This window comes from Daucus carota, chromosome 5 (assembly GCF_001625215.2).
Source record: "Daucus carota subsp. sativus chromosome 5, DH1 v3.0, whole genome shotgun sequence".
In the NCBI taxonomy this organism is placed as follows: Eukaryota; Viridiplantae; Streptophyta; class Magnoliopsida; order Apiales; family Apiaceae; genus Daucus; species Daucus carota.
In genome coordinates this window covers 35,060,018-35,078,996 of record NC_030385.2, presented here as the reverse complement: position 1 = coordinate 35,078,996, position 18,979 = coordinate 35,060,018, and the positions used below count along the sequence as shown (strand labels likewise).

The window sequence follows — 18,979 nt, the reverse complement described above, 5'->3', positions numbered from 1 at the left end:
TGGTGGACGCTTTGTGCGCCCTTGATTTTGGCTCGTAAAAATTTCACATGTTTCAGTGATAGTGATCTACAAACTCCAGTCAAGCACGCAGAAATGTATTGTCCATGTACTAATGTGTGGATTTAAATACCCGACCTCCTGCACAGAGGCTATGCAGTAACTATAGGGAGGAAGATGCACGTCTTGTACAGGGGAGTGATGACCGTACAAGTGTTGGCTAATGAAGAACAGATTTGGACAATACATGAATGTTCTTGGCTAGATCATCCCCTGGCCATGGTTGGGAATGCAGTCTATGACCAGCAACATCCACCAAGCAGGAGGAAGAAAGCAAATTAAGTTTACAGCAGAGGAGTTTTAGGAAAGATTTTGGTTTGCAGTGACCACGAAGTGACAAAGAAATACGCAATTGCATAAGAATGTTAAGCTGTTAAACTATTGTTAAATTTTAACACAAACTGCAATGCTTGTTATCTAGCAAGTTAAATCAAGACTTACTAATTACAAACATATATATGTTTAATCCAACTAATTAATATCAACAAAGGACAGAGTAATAAACATCAATGGACATATTAATCAAATACCACAGGACAGATTAATCAAACTGGAAAGCATAATTCAGGAACTAGAAAATGAAAAATAGCTACATAGTGAGTAACAAGTACAATTCGAGAGCAATAAAGAAAAAGATATAAGAGTGATGGTAAGTTGTCTCTAGTTGGCATTTCACTCCACTTGTTCAAAACCTCCAAGAGAAACAAGTGTCTCTGTGTGTATCATACCTGTTAAAACAGTGGAGTCATCTAGATCATTTCTGTAGAGTTTAGTCTTTTTCTTCTCATAGTTATACAAGATGTTATACACATCATCAGTTTTTTTGTTTGTAATTCTTCCACAAAATTGTCCCCCGCCCAAATAACATTTTAGCCATAAATATGAGTCCGGATCAGCATCGATGCTAAATATTTTGGTCCAAGTTACTCGGCCAGAAACATCATCCAATGTCCATAGATGAGCTCCCACTTCATCACCAATATATCCAAATACCATAGCTACCGCGCCTTCAAAATCCAAGACTTTTGACAGCTGTAGTCGATGAGAGCTAGGAAGTGGAATTCGTCCAAAAATCTCTTTGTGCAGGTCAAATGATATAAGCTCATCAAAGTTATCAAAATACACTACCCCGTTCACAACAATATCAGCCCTTTTTGATCTCCAACCGCGATACTCTAGAGGTATCCAACTGCTATACTCTAGAGGTATAGTAGGCCTAATTTCTCTCCAACAATCAGCATTCGTGGAGTACACATGCACTTTTCGGGCTTTAAAGTACCTTGAATAATCATACTCGCACCTAACTACCTTGTAGTCGGCTGAGATAGAATCATAACCAAACCCTATTATATATCTATAACTGCGCCGCCTAGGAGGATCAGGAAGTTTCCTACACTTCCTGATCGCTGGATTCCATAGGTAGAATAAATCATTATGGTTAACCAAATTAGCAACACAGATGATGCCATTACAAGAATTTATAACAAAAGGTTTGATGCCAAAAAGACGAGGCATGACAAGGAGATTATTTGAATGATTATTATTACTAGTTAGTCCATCCCGAGCCCGAGAGAATAGTATTAGTTCATTAACTCTAATAGCGAGTAGTGTGGGATCTATCCGGGAGACCATCAAGGCACGGTGAGTATGAGAGCTTATGAAATCCGGGCTTGTTATTATGGATAGCCATGTCTTGCAAACCGACGTGTATTGTAACAATAGTTTCACGGGAAGCCGCAAAAGTATTTCTCTAACTATGTCTTCAGGTATATCGCCGTCGAAATTGTTGGCCATAGACGTAGAACAGGTGGAACAGATTAACGATTTGTCTTTAGGTTTTTGCACGCATTATATCCCTTATATACAAATCTATGGAGGGTAACATGTTTGGTAAATAAATTATATTTTTGATTTCTAAATCGAATACAAGTAGGTTTTGTAAATAAAATACAGTCTCCTATTTATGTTTTTTTTTTTTGACAAATGCAAGAAGATTTCATTAACTCGAATATAATACAGTCGGGACAAGCCCCCAACTGTCGATACAACCAGGTGGTAAAACAAATAGCATGCTAAAAACAATTAGATGATTTGTTTCCTGATCGTTTAACAGATAGAATTCAATAATTCTTGAAGCTAAGAACGAAATCAAAGACATCCCAAGCGATCCAAATTGCACCAAAATCTCTGGAAACAGTAACATCGCAATTGACCATATCACATAAAAACTATTGATAGCCCAATGTTCAGAAACACCAACCGCATAAATCGAGATTGGAGAAGTGGCACCACAGCTATGTACATGCCGGATACCAGCTATAGACTTGCCGAAGGCACCCCAGCTATCTACATGCCGGATACCAGCTATAGACATGCCGAAAGTGTAAACTCGTAAATGATGAACAATCTTTGATTGTGAAAGGTGAGCTCTTGCAATAATCACCACCGTCTCAGATTCGATACAGTTTTTATAGATCACCAAAAATATCAATAAAATCGTTTTCAACTGATCCAACACGAAATCAACCCAATCATGACTAAACAAAGACATAACAAACACTCCAAAAGGAGAGACACAACCACACACTCCAAGAGGAGAGACACACAAATACCCAAAAGATTGGGTTTTATTGAAAAGAAATTAACGAGAGTAAAAATAGATAATAAAGGGGTTGGGGCTTTCCACCGGAGAAAACCAGTGGAAGCCCCTCGATTTACTTGAAAAAAGACAAACCTTAGTAGAAGAGGAAGAGAGGAGAGGCGGCTGGGAGAGAGAGCGATATTTTATCTATAGATAGAGTGTCTCCTATTTATGTTTTAAATAAAATAGAACGATGTTTTGCAAAAATCAAAACACAATTATAATTATTTAAAAATCAATTTTAATTAAAACACACATTATTCTAATACAATTTTATCTCCACAATAATATTAACAATTAAAATATATCTATACTATACTATTAAAGCCGAAACATTAAAAGTTTGGTCGGTCGGTACGCGGGCTTTTATACGGACTTTTATACTTAACGGGCTTCAAACAAAATTAGTGGGCTTCAAACAAAATATAAACAAATCAAAACATAAAACAAATCTACGATCAAAACATAAAACAAATATAAAACCTATTTAGCTATACCAAAACCAAAGTCAAACCTTAAAAAATACTACACTATCAAAGCCGAAACATTAAAATTTTGATCGGTCGGTACGCGGGCTTTTATACGGACTTTTATAATTAGCGGGTTTCAAACAAAATATAAACAAATCAATACATAAAACAAATATAAGATCAAAACATAAAACAAATATAAGACCTATTTGACTATATCAAAAACTAAAGTCAAACCTTAAAAAATACATAGGCATCTATACTATCTATACTATACTATTAAAGTCGAAACATTGAAAGTTTGGTCAGTCGGTAATTGGGTCAAAATACGGGCTATCTATATACCAATTATTCTTTTTAACTAAAATATGTTATCTTTTTTTATATTTTCTAACTAAAAAAACTCCATTATCTAAAATATCATCGAAAAACATAGTAATTACCTTTTTAACTAAAACACATCATCTTTTTTATATATTCTAACAAAAAAACAGATCTTCTACAATTAACACGGGCTACATATATCATGATTTTGTTCTCACAATAATATTAGTTTACTATTATATACTTATATATAATAAGCGTAAGGGAGATAATTTGGTCGCATGGTCCTATAGTCCCAAAGCTTATCATCCGTTGGATCGTATATTGAACAAATAAGCACCGTTAGATTAGAACAAAATTAAATTATGTTCTATAAGGAAACTGACATCTACTTGCATGTTTATAATTCTTTTTCTGAATCCAAAACAAATTCTATCTTTCATGTGTTTTTGGTTTTCTTTTAATCCAATACAAATATTTGTAGTTAATTGTAGAATCGTATAAATCGCAATGTTACAAAATTATTTTTATCCATCGGATCGTATATTGAACAAATAAGCACCGTTTGATTAGAACAAAATTAACTTCCGTTCCATAAGACAACTGATATCTACTTGCATGTTTATAATTTCTTTTCTGAATCCAAAACAAATTCTATATTTCACGTGTTTATGTTTTTTTAATCGAAAATAAATATTTTCTACCAATTTTATTTGTAGAATCATATAAATCGCGCCGTCACAAAATTATTTTTATCTAATAGGAGTTGGCGTCACATATTTCACTTAAAACAATTTAAAATTTGATAGAAAAAATTTAATATTTTGGCATGATACATACAATTTTAATTTATCATCTATAAATTAAATTTTTTTAAGCCATCTAAAATATATTTAAAAATTTATAAATAATTAAAAAGTTTCCGTGCCTTGCACGGGCTATAAGCTAGTATAATATAAAGTAACAAATGCTATAAGCCAGCCATGGTAAGAATTAACAGTGATCAGCAACAAGTCGTTAACAATCCATGTAAACAAAATATCCCTTTCATACAAAAAACTTTTACTTGTCTATCATCACACAAACCCCAACCATCCACAGATGGTAGATTGGTAATAAGCAACAAATCCATCCAAGACAATGGCAAGTATTTCAAATGCCTTGAATATACTTTGCTAATAGGCTATTGGTGAAGCATACAACAAACAAAAAATTGCAACAGTTCTGCTACTAATGACACTCAGTTGACATGCTGCAGTTTAGCTTCTGGTCAATGTATTTTCCTGCAAAAAAATAGATGGACATCAAAGCAAGATCTTCAAACATTGCAGCTAGAGTTATGTGACTAGAAAATTGATTAAGCCAAATGGTAAAAAATCTAATCATAATGTAAATAAACAGGTTTGGTGTCATTGTGTTTAAACCCCAGCTTACAGCCTTCCATTATATTAATATTATAATAACTAATGAAAGATAAAAGGGGAACTAGAAGCATCTCCAAGTTGTAAATAACAGGATAGTAGAGTTGCCTTGTAAATACTATGCAGTGGAAACAAATTAAGGTTTGTACTGGAACTTCCAAATACAGTAAGAACACAATATAACATAAAAGGAAGGATTTTTCTGTTATTTCTCCCACTAATGATAATAGCTGGTTGAGGACAAAGACTGCCAACTTAGTTTAATAACATGAACTACATGAATACCAGATCATGTTTCACCGAACAAGTAGACAAAAAACAGGGTCTGTATGTAAATAATGCATTCAGACTTTCTGTTATACTTCATGAGTTTCTTTCTCCATCAGCATGTGGAAAATAAAATTTACAAATAGGGCAATATAATGAAGTAATCAATATTCAACATGTATGGCCTGTTATCTATCAATTTAATTAAAGGAGTACTAGTCACTGTATTATCTTCGTTTTTATTTAAATCAGCACAGGATGGATTGTAAAGACACAAAGACAACTTGATAAGTGTTCATGTCAAGGTTAGTAAGATGCACCAAAACATAGATCGTGTGATTATTACACATATCTTGTTGACTGTGGATGCTTATGCAGATAATAACTGTCAACAAAATTATTTAGCTTCTATGCATAATTGATTGGCTTGATACATTAAAAAATAATTGGCCTTCACAAGTTCTTGAACAACAATCAATGCTATATAAGAAATTTAATTAAAGATAACTTAGTCCTGTAACATAATTTTGCCAGAATACTGTAGACTGTAGAAAATGTGAACATAAAGTCATGCAATAAGTACAAAAACAGTCAAAAGTCCAGTAACTAATGTAATTAACAGATCACAGACGGTGGACCTAATTTGTCACAGCAAGATTATTGATCATATTAGTACAATGAATGTACATATCTAAATTCCAAGTTACTAGATCACTCAAGGGTATATATCTAAATTCTAAGTTACTAGATCACTCAAGGGTATATATCTAAATTCTAAGTTACTAGATCACTCAAGGGTATATATCCATTGTAACACCCCAGTCCCATATCGAGAAGTGTGGAGACTTTAGTTCAGTTTATAAGCATAACTACTACTACTAATTGCACCAACAAATCATGATCTTTTGCGGGCCTGTGGTGGGCTTGTAGATTACCCAAGTTGTTGCAGTTGGGCCAGTTTATTTGGGTTTATATTCGAATTCGGAATTCGGGACTTGACCCGATTTCTGAAAAAGACTCGGGATTTGACCCGGGTTGTTACATTTTGGCATCAGAGCGAGGTTATGATTCTGTAGACTAGCCTTAGGGCATTTGACCTGTGAGTTCTAGGTTGACTTCGTATGGGTAGAAGTAAGATTTTGATATAACTGCAATATTTACTCGATAATATTCACTATATATGTGTTCTGATTCTGTAGACTAGCCTTAGGGCATTTGACCTGTGAGTTCTAGGTTGACTTCGTATGGGTAGAAGTAAGATTTTGATATAACTGCAATATTTACTCGATAATATTCACTATATATGTGTTCTCATAATAAATGTTGCAGGATGCCGCCTAGAAGAGATACCTTGAGAAATAATGCAGGGGGACAATAGATTGTGATGGACAGGGAAACTTTCTTGGACATGGTTAGGGAGGTAGCTAATCAGCAAAGGCAGAATCCTCCTGGTAATGTGCCCAATCAAGAAGGCCAGACTATGTTTGACCGTTTTATGAATCAGCGGCCCAATGTTTTTAAGGAAGCTAAACACCCTATGGATGCTGAGGCTTGGATTGATCACATGGAGAAAATATTTCGGGTCCTAAATTGTTCTGAGGTGGAGAAAGCTCGTTTTGGTATCTACCGTCTTGAAGGGGATGCTAGTACTTGGTGGAAGTCAATGGTTGCTTCTCATGCAGCTGGCTATGAGGACACTCTCACCTGGAATGTGTTCAAGGCACAATTTGATCAGAGATATTTTCCTGCTAGTGTTCGTGAGGAGTATGCTCGTGAGTACCAGAATATTGCTCAGAAGGAGGATAAGTCTGTGGCAGATTTTCAGATTCGATTTCAGAGGTTTGCCAATTATGCTCGGTCTATTGCTGGGAACGACGCTGATAAAATTATGAAGTTCAAGTGGGCTCTAAAGACTTCAATCCGGAATCATATTATTGCTAACCGCTACACCACTATGGACAGCTTAGTTGATAGTGCCAGGGACCAGGAGCTTCATCAGGCTGATTTTCGTAAACAAAAGGACATGCAGGGTCAGAAGAGGAAGAGGGATGATGATCCGCCCAAATTCCAGAATAATGGTGGATCTTCGGGCGGATTTAGACAGAACAATCAAAGGTACAACACCCGCAGTTTTCAGCAGAAAAATGAGAATCAGGGGAATCAGCAAAACAGGTCAGGCAGTCAATCTGGGAGTCAGTCAGGCGGTCAAACTGGTCAGAATGGAGGAAGGTCTGCTTGTGCACACTGTGGGAAAATGCACAGTGGTGTTTGTCACTGGATTTCTAGAGCATGTTTCAATTGTGGCCGTCAAGGCCATACTATCAAGGACTGCAAGGCACCATTAAAGAAGTCTGGGGACCAGAATAATAATAATGGGAAGAATGAGCAGAAAAATTCTGGACGCGTGTTTTCTCTCACTGCAAAGGATGCGGCTAACTCTTCAGGTACCATTACAGGAACACTTTCGATTGGTAATTGTGATGCTACAGTCTTATTTGACACTGGTGCTACACATTCATTTGTTTCTACATCTTACGTCAAACATCTATGCATTGCACCTACTACATTGTTGTCTGAATTTTCTGTTGCTAACCCTATGGGGTTAAATATGTCTGTGAATGTTCAATATCTTGAGTGTGTGGTTAGAATTGAAGATAGGGAATTATCTGTCGATCTCTTACCTATTCCGATGCGAGACTTTGATGTTATTTTGGGGATGGATTGGTTGGAACAACATAAGGCTACTATCGATTGTCAGCGAAAGAAGATAATTTTCGGGAATCCAAATTCACCCGAGTTTGAGTTCCAAGGTTCTAAGCTTGCTTCTCTGGGAAAATTTATTTCAGCCATTAAGGCACGGAAGATGATTGCACATGGTTGTGAGGGATACTTGGCTCATATGGTTGATTCTTCTATAGAGCAGACTAAACTTGATGACGTCAGTGTGGCTCGTGAGTTTCCTGATGTATTTCCAGAGGATTTGGATGGATTACCACCACATAGAGAGGTGGAATTTTCTATTGATTTGATACCCGGTGCACAACCAATTTCCAAGGCTCCGTATAGAATGGCTCCGCTTGAACTACAAGAGTTAAAGGAACAACTGCAGGAACTACTTGATAAAGGCTTCATCAGACCTAGTGTTTCACCATGGGGAGCGCCAGTATTATTTGTGAAGAAGAAGGATGGTTCGATGAGGCTTTGCATTGACTATCGGGAGTTGAATCGAATTACTGTGAAGAATAGGTACCCACTACCCAGGATTGATGATTTATTTGACCAGCTACAGGGGGCAAAATATTTCTCAAAGATTGATCTTCGTTCAGGCTACCATCAGTTGAGAGTGAAGGCAAGTGATATCCCTAAGACAGCATTTAGGACTCGGTATGGGCACTACGAGTTCTTGGTAATGTCTTTCGGGTTGACCAACGCACCAGCAGTTTTTATGGACTTGATGAACAGGGTATTCAAAGATTTCCTAGATAAATTTGTGATCGTGTTTATTGATGACATCTTGGTGTACTCGAAGACTAAAGAAGAACATGAAGAGCATCTTAGAGTGGTATTGGAAACGTTACGGGAGCACAAGTTGTATGCAAAGTACAAGAAGTGTGAATTTTGGCTCGATCAGGTTGCCTTTTTGGGACATATCGTATCAGCAGATGGAATCAAGGTGGACCCTGGAAAGGTTGAGGCTATTACAAACTGGCCAAGACCTAGCACTGTGACGGAGGTGAGGAGTTTTCTTGGACTTGCTGGCTATTATTGACGTTTTGTTGAGGGTTTCTCGACCATTGCTATGCCATTGACGCAGTTGACTCGGAAAAGCAACAAATTTATATGGACTGACGAATGTAAGGCTAGTTTTCAGGAATTGAAGAAGAGACTTGTGACATCTCCAGTGTTGACTCTACCATCTGGAATGGATGGTTATGTGATTTACAGTGATGCTTCAAAGAAGGGACTTGGATGTGTACTGATGCAGCATGGGAAGGTGATCGCCTACGCTTCAAGGCAACTAAAACCGTATGAGGTGAACTACCCGACACACGATTTGGAGCTTGCGGCCGTGATTTTTGCACTAAAGATTTGGCGACACTATTTGTATGGCGATAAATGTGAGATATTTACTGATCACAAAAGTCTGAAGTATATTTTTACCCAGAGGGAGCTTAACATGAGGCAGAGGCGATGGATTGAGCTATTGAAGGATTATGATGTGAGTATTCAGTATCATCCAGGGAAAGCTAATAAGGTAGCAGATGCCTTGAGTCGGAAGAACTTTGGGAATTTGGCAGCATTGATGACACAACAGAGACCTCTTCAACGCGAGATTGAGAAGTTTGGCTTGGAGTTTTATCATCATGATGTTGTTGGTATGGTGGCAAGTATGCACGTGGAGCCTAGTCTTATCTCGAGGATTAAGGCAGCTCAGGATGGTGATGGAGAGTTGTGGTACCTTATACAGAGCATGGAAGCTGGAAAGCAACCCGAACTTCGCATTGATGATCAGGGTATTGTTTGGATGGGTAACCGATTATGTGTGCCCGATAACAAGGAACTTAGGGAGGAAGTGATGGAGGAAGCTCATCGGTCACCATTTTCAATTCATCCAGGTGGAACAAAGATGTATCATGACTTAAAAGAACATTTTTGGTGGATTGGTATGAAGCGTGATATAGCCGAGTTTGTTTCGAAGTGTTTGACTTGTCAGCAAGTGAAGATAGAGCATCAGAGACCTAGTGGATTGTTACAGCCTTTGGAAATGCCTACTTGGAAGTGGGAGCACATGTGTATGGATTTTGTGATTGGATTGCCGAGGACTTTGAGGAAGAATGATGCAATATGGGTGATCGTGGACAGGCTTACTAAGTCAGCACACTTTTTGGCTATTCGTGGTAGTACGAGCTTGGAGGGTTTAGCACTAGCGTACAGGAATGAAATTGTGAGACTTCATGGGATTCCAGTTTCTATTGTTTCCGATAGAGACCCTAGATTCACTTCAAAATTTTGGCAAGGATTTCAGAAAGCATGGGGTACCAAACTAAACTACAGTACAGCTTTTCATCAACAGACAGATGGACAGTCAGAGCGGACGATTCAGACTTTGGAGGATATGTTACGAGCATGTGCGTTAGATTGGTCGGGAAATTGGGATGAGTATTTGCCGTTGGTGGAATTTGCTTACAACAACAGTTGGCAGGCGAGTATTGGTATGGCTCCTTTTGAGGCACTTTATGGGCGCAAGTGTAGGATACCAACTTGTTGGAATGAAGTGGGTGAGAAACTTTTGGAGGGTCCCGATCTGGTTCAGGTCACTACTGATAAGGTAGAGGTAGCTCGAGAGAGGCTGAGACAGGCCCGGTCAAGACAAAAGAGTTATGCAGATAAAGGTCGACGAGAATATGAGTTTAAAGTTGGTGACAACGTTTTTCTAAAAGTATCTCCTTCGAAGGGCATTCAGCGGTTCGGTCAAAAGGGTAAATTGAGTCCGAGGTATATTGGATCTTTCGAGATTCTTGAGAGAGTCGGAACAGTGGCGTATAGAGTTGCATTGCCACCACAGTTATCACGGATTCATAATGTATTCCACGCATCACTTTTGAGAAAATATGTTTATCATCCACATCATATTGTTCAGTATCCTTTGGACGCATTTCGAGAGGACTTGTCTTGTGAAGAAGAGGCCGAGGCTATATTGGCGAGAGAGGAGAGAGTCTTGCGTAAAAACACGATTCCTTTTGTTAAGGTTCTTTGGAAGAACCATGAGGTTCGAGAAGCTACGTGGGAGACCGAGGAGTCTGTTCGCACAAAGTATCCATATCTTTTTGAATAAGGTTCGTGCCTTTAATTTCGAGGACGAAATTCTATTAAGGGGGGAAGAATATAATACCCCAATATTTTAATTAAGTATTTTATCATCAAATCTATATTAATTGTAATTATGTATTAAAATATATTTGTTTATATTTATAATTCTAGAATATTCTAGAAACTACTTTTGGAGCCGTAATCAAATACCGAAATTATAGTGATAAGGCTTAGTTAGTTGCGTGATCTCAATATTAAGGTAATGTCTATCGGTATATACTTATAAATATAAGTTAATAGTCTCATACATGGTGTACAGCCGCATCGAAGGGATTAAGTAGTATGGTGTCAGGTAAGGATGACAATGAGTTTTATGTAGCCAAGTTAATAGAGGTGACTCTGTATTCATATTGTGTGTTGACTAAATGCAGGGGCTAAGCTATTCTAAGTCATAGCTAGGTGTTCTATCTTAGCCTTCATTATAGCACAAGGTATGTATGGTTAAAATATATATAAAATATTAAATTAATTATGCTTATGTGGTATTGATTTAAGATATTGATTTTCTCATCATGTATGTAGGTTGCAGCGCTCCGTATCTCTGTTCACACATAATATTTGAGTTAAATTCAGGGCATAAAATTGTAAGTTTTGACGTACCTTTCATCATACTATATGTCGATTTATATATTCAATATATTAAAGTACATGATTTTAAATATTCGAAATGCCCTACTAATTTTGGTACCTATATATGTGTTATGATTTGTTATTAGTTTAATATTAAGGTTTATTTGTTATTTTTAATGTTGAGCACAACATATAAGTATTCATTAATATCGAGATTTACGAGTGGTGTATGATTATATTTTGAGAGTGGGATTTTAAAATACATTTTATTTTGATCACTTTTAAAATATTACTTTGTAAAGTACAATATGATTGTCGAGGAAGAAAACATCTTTTAGCATTTAACTTGTTATTTTCTTTTATTATTAATATACTAGCTTGGTTGATGGGTTGGCATATGTTTAGTCTCGGTTAGTCAATTTTATAGCTTACTTGATTTACTTCCTAAATAAGCATCTATGTGGTTGTAGCTTAGTAAGCTTGTATGATGTGTTACTTCGCATTAAGGGATTTTGTGACTGACGATTTTATTTGTTTTCTTATTTATTTATCTAAAAATGTGTTTTGTTTTTTTTATATATATAATATATAATTGTAAAACGTCGCCGTATTACGTGATTTTGCTGCATCTCGCTATTATGTTAAAGAGCTTGAGATGATATTATTATTATTTTTATTATTATTATTATTATTATTTTTATTATTATTATTATTTTTTTACTACTACTACTACTATTAATTATTATTATTATTTTTTTACTACTCGGTGTTTGCAAAAATAAAAATGTCGAGGTAGATAGAGGTGGTGAAATATAACCTTTGCATCGATGTTTAGCAGGGCGGGTCGCTTGAGTGTCAAAACCAAGCGGTGGTTGTTTTTCCTTGGCTTATCGAACCAGCGTATGCCTTATTCCTCCTTTGAGGACTCCCAGTAGAGAAAGCCTCAATTTTCCGATGTGGATTGAAAGGAAGTTGGGGATGGACATAGATCCTTCCGCCTATCCGGAGTGTTGGAAAGAAAGCAATGGTTTTTTTATTTATTATTTCCCGATCATTGTACCTAAGGACTATGCTTTCTTTTTCCATGAACTTCCTCATATCTTATAGGTAATAGAGTCTCAAAGCAGGGTCCCCCAATGACAGCCTTCTTGTCTACTCACTTTTGGTACTAGTACACCTTTGCGTGGTTTCTGTCTTCACTTTATGGCAATTCTCTCGATCTCTGATAAGTCAGCTAAAGGAAGAAAACTCTAATAGTTTATAAGTGAGTAGCTTTCTTTCAGAAAGACCGGAACCTAACCTGTTGGCTCTGTTACCCGTAAACAAGTTACTGTTACTGGAGATCCTTTGGGCAGCAGCTACTATTGGGATGATAAAAATTCGACAATGAAACTCTTTAAGCAATGATCTTATCTATGTCATTTCTCTTGGCGCGATACAAAAGACGACTATTATTACTATTACTATTACTATTACTATTATTATTGGGACAGTCGGTTAAACAATCTGTCGGCTATTGCTTCTCTCGGTTCTTTAGCTTGTTGATTGTTCGACTGAATTGCTACAGTGACTTAGCATTGCTTATTAATTCTACCTAGTTAACTAATATTTAATTATCATTATTTTGATTATCTTATTAGTTATACATAGTGATCAATGTTATTGTTCTCAATTTCACAGACTTGGTCGTAACTGCTAGTGTCCATTTAGTTAGTCAGGTTCACCTTTTAGTCATATCATTATTATTATTATTATTATTATTATTATTTGGTATTGTTGTAATCTGCAATCATATTATTATATTATAATATTATTATAAATATGTATTTCTGGGATTAGTACTTAATATTAGTACTAATAGTATATAAGTACATTGTATCTGGTACTAATACTTGGACATGGATTCCGTTTTTCAATCTAGATAGAGGCTATTAGCGGTGCACCTGATCTTGGATTTTTATTTTTAAAAGTTAGCTCAATAATATAAGGTACGGATTCTATTCCTTTCTCTCTTTTATTTAAATAATAAATATTTATTATATTTATTATTTATTATTGTGACATCCTTAAAATCTCTTTTATTGTTGCACACTACTCTCTTCATTTGGCCTCCATATATTTAAGTTATTATTGCCTTGGCTCATAATGAATTGTTTCTCTTTGCACTATTATTGCATCATTATACTTATTTTGTTTCTCGAGTCGGCAACTTTTGTAATTGTTTGGGCTCTTAAACTTATCCGTGTGGGTAAATCACGGACAATGTTCACATGGAGTTCGTAGTAAAGGTGAACTAGACACCAACTCGTATCGGTGATTTAAGCATACGAGCACGTTTCTGGGGTATGAGACGTGAGAAGATCATGATCGTTATTGTTTTGTGGAATGTTTTATACATTCTTTATTTCTTCTTGTGGATAACTGAAGAAGAAATCATTGTTCTGTATTTGCTCGGTGATTGGAGTTGAGCAAGTACAGTTTTGTGTAAGAGACCCGTATTGTGTCATTGATTCATCATTGAGTCTTATTTATAGTTCATTGTTTATCTCCATTATTGTGACTTGGGGTACTTATTTGTACCAATTTATTGAAATCATTGTTTCGAGATTATCGATACTCCTTGCACCTACAATATTTTTATATTCGTAATGGGCATTGGCTCACTCCCGTTTGTTTCCTTTCCGCAGGTAATCAGGGATAGCGGGGAGAGTGATGAGTGACACCCACTCTAGTTGCTTTTCTTTGTTAGGGGCTATATTGAGCCTTTAGAGCCGATATTTATGTTGATCTAAGACTTTGTTAGATTTATCATTATGCAGTTTCAGACTTTATTATCTAGTATGACAATTGGTTTGGTAAATTATCATATTTCCGAATGAAATTAGAATTGTTAAATTGTTTAGCCCTATTGTAAAAGTGGGGTGTTACATCCATGTTAATTAAATTACTTGAGGCCATTATAGAAACTTTGTGTCATATTACCAAGAAAACTGAAGCCAATATGTACCAGCAATGTAATACAACGAAAATAAGGCCAAAGAGATTAAACTAAATAACTAAAAATTAATTTGAATTAGTACATCATAAAACAATGGGCCTTTAGATGACCTTGCACAACAATTAATGCAATATATCAAATTGATGAAAGGCCACTTCAGAGTCCTCCAAGTTGTAACACATACTCCCTCTCTTTTCAAATAATTGATGTTCGACTTTTTGGCAGATACTTTTAAGAGCTTTGACCACATAGTTAAAATTATTATCTTTTAAATTTTCTTTTTGAATAAAACTATTTAACTAATACTTTTATTCACAGAAAAATATTTTAAAACTAACAATTCTAGTTACATGGTCAACCCTCTCAAAAGTGTGTGGCTGTGTGCCAAAAATTCATGCGTCAATATTTGAAAACAATGAGTAATTTCTGCAGAATAGTGTAGACTACAATAAAATTAAACATAAAGACATGCGACAAGTTAAAAATCAAAAACACTGAAGTGTCCAGTAAAACATGTAATTAAAAAGATTACATACAGAGGGCCTATTTCGTCACCACAGAGTTAAAGGACATATCACTACAATGTACATATCTATGTTAAATTAGATCACCCGAGGGTATATGTCTATGTTATATTAGATTACCTTTGGGTATATTAAATTTTTTGTCATATTACCAAGAGTAGAGCTAATATGTACCAGCAATGTGATACAATTAAGATAAGGATGCAGCAATGGATGTGCATAAAAAAGTTAATTAAAAGAAATCTCGAGACCAGACTTATCTAATTAAGCAAGTACACAATTAATAAAAAGTGTAAGAAGAAATAAGTATAAGAATGATATGGGCAGCATATGAAATAATTAACAGGTAAGCAATAAAGGCATAATTCAGGAACTGCCAACAGTAAAAAAGTACTGAATACCATTACAATATTCAAAACTATACAGAAACAGATAAAAAAGTTATCCCAGGTTACCTCTAGATTGTTTCTTCCATGAAATGATTTAGTTGGTAATTAGTACACTCGTTCAAAACCATTTGGTGAAACAAGTGTCTGTGTGTATTTTAGAGTTGCACACACATTTTCTCGAACTCCACAAATTTCGGTCTCTTCCCTTTTATAGTCATACAAGATATTATGCAAGAAGTAATCATAAGATGCCATTTTTCCATAAAAATCTCCTGCACCCAAATAACAATATAGCCACAAACGCGATTCGGAATAAGCGTGAATCCTGAAGTTTCTAGTCCACTGCATCCGGCCAGAAACATCATCCAACGTCCATAGATATATTCCTTGTTCATCACCATCAGGTTCAAAGACTATAGCAACAGAACCTTCGAAATCCAAGACATTTGACCTCTTTGTTTCCCAAAAACCAGGAAGCGTAACTCGTCCAAACACCTCTTTGTGCAAATCAAATGAGATCAGCCCATCCCCATCATTAAAATACAGTACCCCATTTACAACAATATCAGTGTTAGTTTTGCCTCCAGGCACCGATTTCACAATAGGATCCCGAAACTGTCTCCGGGAATTAGCATTTGTGGAATACAAATGCACTGTAGGCATATCATCTTCAGACCTTTCATACACGATCCTAACGATCTTGTAATCATCAGAGATAGAATCATAACCAAACCCTGTGTTATCACGAGCAGCCAATTCTCGCGGGGGAGCAGGAGGGAGTGTCTTGTACTTCCTGATTGATGGATTCCAGAGGTAAAAAACATCTTTATCATCGCATAAACAGATAATGCCATTGTAAGAACAACTAACAACTTCACAGTTCTTCAAATCATAAGGCAGAACAACACGGGGAAAGTTATTATGATAACCTCTTCTACTCGAAAGACTTGCAGCATATCCACCCCGATAATCAATAATGAGTAGCGTGGGGTTCTTGATGGCAAGCTGAAGTTGAGACTTAATGAAATGAGTGCTCGAGATTACGGATAGCCATGTCCTGCAAACGGACATGCATCGGAGCAAAGATTTCACTCCAAGTCTCAAGAAAATATTAAAAAGAAGCTCTTCAGGTAAATAGACTGCAACCTTCTTCTTGGCCATATATTGAGGTGGGTTTCTATTGAGATGGGTATTTAAGAGGGTCATTCAAAAGAGGCACATAGAAACAAGAATTCTATATTGAATATTCACTGGGACATAAAAACAAACACATACCGAACAATCATTATCTTTGCCTCAGAAAAGAGATTTGTGCATCTTTTTCACGCAAACCCAGATGAGATGTTTCAAGATCAGAGTGGGTATGTGTGCGTCGATGAAGATCAGTTTACAAAATAGTAGAAATGAAATTAGAAATACAGCGTATGTTCCTTTTTCTGAAGCATCGCTATTTGTGTGTCTTTCTATGTTTCTTGTTACGCCTTGCGAGCCAACACATAAGCCTCTTTATACATTATGGCCACGGACTCTCGCCGAGGATATGTATATATTTTTGACTTAATTGAAGAAGATCTTTCGGTTACAATTTTTTTTATGAAAATATCTAAATTTTAATAATAGATACAGTGACTTATCAAATGATAGACAATCTCAATTTTTTAGTTAATTAAGAGAATAAAGGAGAAATTTCATTGACGGGAACCTTTTTGCTCTAATAACCTCTAAAATAATTTTCTTTAAAATAAATTTTTCAATTCTCTCACATCCATCTAATCAGCAATTCTCAAGTCTAGCTTAATTTGAAGTTGCAATCATAGCAAAATGACGTGAAAACTGAGCTCTAAAAAAGATTACTAATCCTTAACTTTTCGAGGAATCCTTCATCAGTGGTTGTGAATGACTTGTTTTTCAATCTTTTCGGTCTTGGTTCCGTAGGAGCAAATCAGAAAGATTGAGAAATAGAACCATCTGATTTGATTCGTTCTCAATAGCCATGAGATGATCATCTTAGGGTGATCCTTTTGTCGACGGATTATTGAATTAACTTCTTATTGATATATTGTTTCATCGAGATCTAATCCAAATCACAATGTCCTTTTCTTGTTCCTGAATGGGCCCTGTTAATTTTTTTAGGTTTATGCTCTACTCTCCAGAGAAGAAACTGACTTGTTCAAAACTTACAATTGTCCATAATATACAGATAACCCTTATTCTCCTCTTCTACATGCATATTTGGGGATTTTATACAATGAATATGATATGTGATATATATTGTTGTGTTTTTTACGTGTGTTTTGAAGTTTTTGTACTTGATTAGATTTAATTAATGAATGGACAATATGATAGTTGACTGTATATACTTTGTTCTTAAAATTATAATGATTTAATGGTGTAATTTATGTGTTAAAATGGATGTTAACTTAATTATTGGTGTTTGCGTTTTTTTTAATGTCAGGTGATGAGTTTTTCATAATTAAACTATATTATGATGGTGATATGTTGATTTATGTGTACTTCTGTGATTATGATGTTATTAGTCTACTAAAGATAAATTCTATAAGTGATGATTTTTATGAGGTATAAGCTTCCAGAAGCTATAATGAAAAGGGGTTATTTGAGTTAGTGAGTGATGATGAGCTTATAGTAATGTGTTCATCAATAATTAAAAGAGAGGCATGTGACTCATAGGTTTGTAGAGGTTGTTGTGAACAAACATTCTGAGGCACTGCAAATTCAATCGAACAAAGAAGAAATCAATAAGAACAATCCTTTTGGAGAGTCTACATAGCAAGAAATAGATTTTGAACAGGACCTTGGGTATTTAAAGGGTTTGTATAAAGATTTTTCAAACCATGAAGATAGTGAAGATTATAAATTAAATGGGAGTGATAGTGATGATGAAAATTGACATTTAGATGCTTCAAACATGGATGAAAGTGATGATGATTTGATAATTGATAAAAATGTGGATAAGCTGGTTTTTGAAGATCATGAAATCTCTGCAGAGAAGGATGACAATATGTATACATATGATGAAAGTGTGTATATCGGGAGTGATGAAGAGAGGATGACAGCTAATTTTATTGATAAAGATGAGCCTAATTTTCCCAAATTCAATGAAGAAGTTGACATGAAAAGTCCTATTTTTGAGTTAGGTATGTTGTTTAAAAATTCTCACATATTTAGGATAGCTGTGGAAAATCATGCAATCATGGACGGTGGGGCCAATAGAACTAGTGCCAAACTATGGGAGGAAGATTAAATATGTGTGCGAAAAATCTTGTGAAGTGAGAATCTATACTTCTCCTCCAAAAGACTCCAACTTATCGAATCGAATCAATGGTCAAAAAACATACATGTATGCCTACCTTCAAGCAAAAACAAATGAACTCTGTATGGCTAGCAGTATATCAGGATCAACCCCGGATGGCCTATTGCTGTATTTCG

The 18,979-nt window shown here is 35.6% G+C and overlaps 2 protein-coding genes across 4 annotated transcripts; both read right to left on the bottom strand.

Moving 5' to 3' along the window:
* Positions 1–729: 729 nt before the first annotated feature.
* On the bottom strand, positions 730–1,851 carry LOC108221654 (F-box protein CPR1-like). Its single transcript, XM_017395518.1, has one exon. It carries the CDS (start codon positions 1,849–1,851, stop codon positions 730–732), a length of 1,122 nt encoding a protein of 373 aa, XP_017251007.1.
* Positions 1,852–4,522: 2,671 nt separating this feature from the next.
* LOC108223890 (F-box protein At2g43440-like) lies at positions 4,523–17,139 on the bottom strand. Of its 3 annotated transcripts, none has more exons than XM_017398343.2 (3): positions 16,808–17,139; positions 15,599–16,589; positions 4,523–4,775 (listed from the first exon to the last, which is right to left on the bottom strand). In XM_017398343.2, the coding sequence occupies exons 1-2, from the start codon at positions 16,816–16,818 to the stop codon at positions 15,638–15,640; spliced, it is 963 nt and encodes a 320-aa protein (XP_017253832.1). In that variant the 5' UTR covers positions 16,819–17,139; the 3' UTR covers positions 4,523–4,775; positions 15,599–15,637. The 3 variants fall into 3 exon arrangements, with proteins under 3 accessions (XP_017253832.1, XP_017253831.1, XP_017253830.1); XM_017398342.2 differs by having other exon boundaries at positions 15,599–16,709; positions 16,808–17,138; XM_017398341.2 differs by having other exon boundaries at positions 15,599–17,135.
* Positions 17,140–18,979: the final 1,840 nt, after the last annotated feature.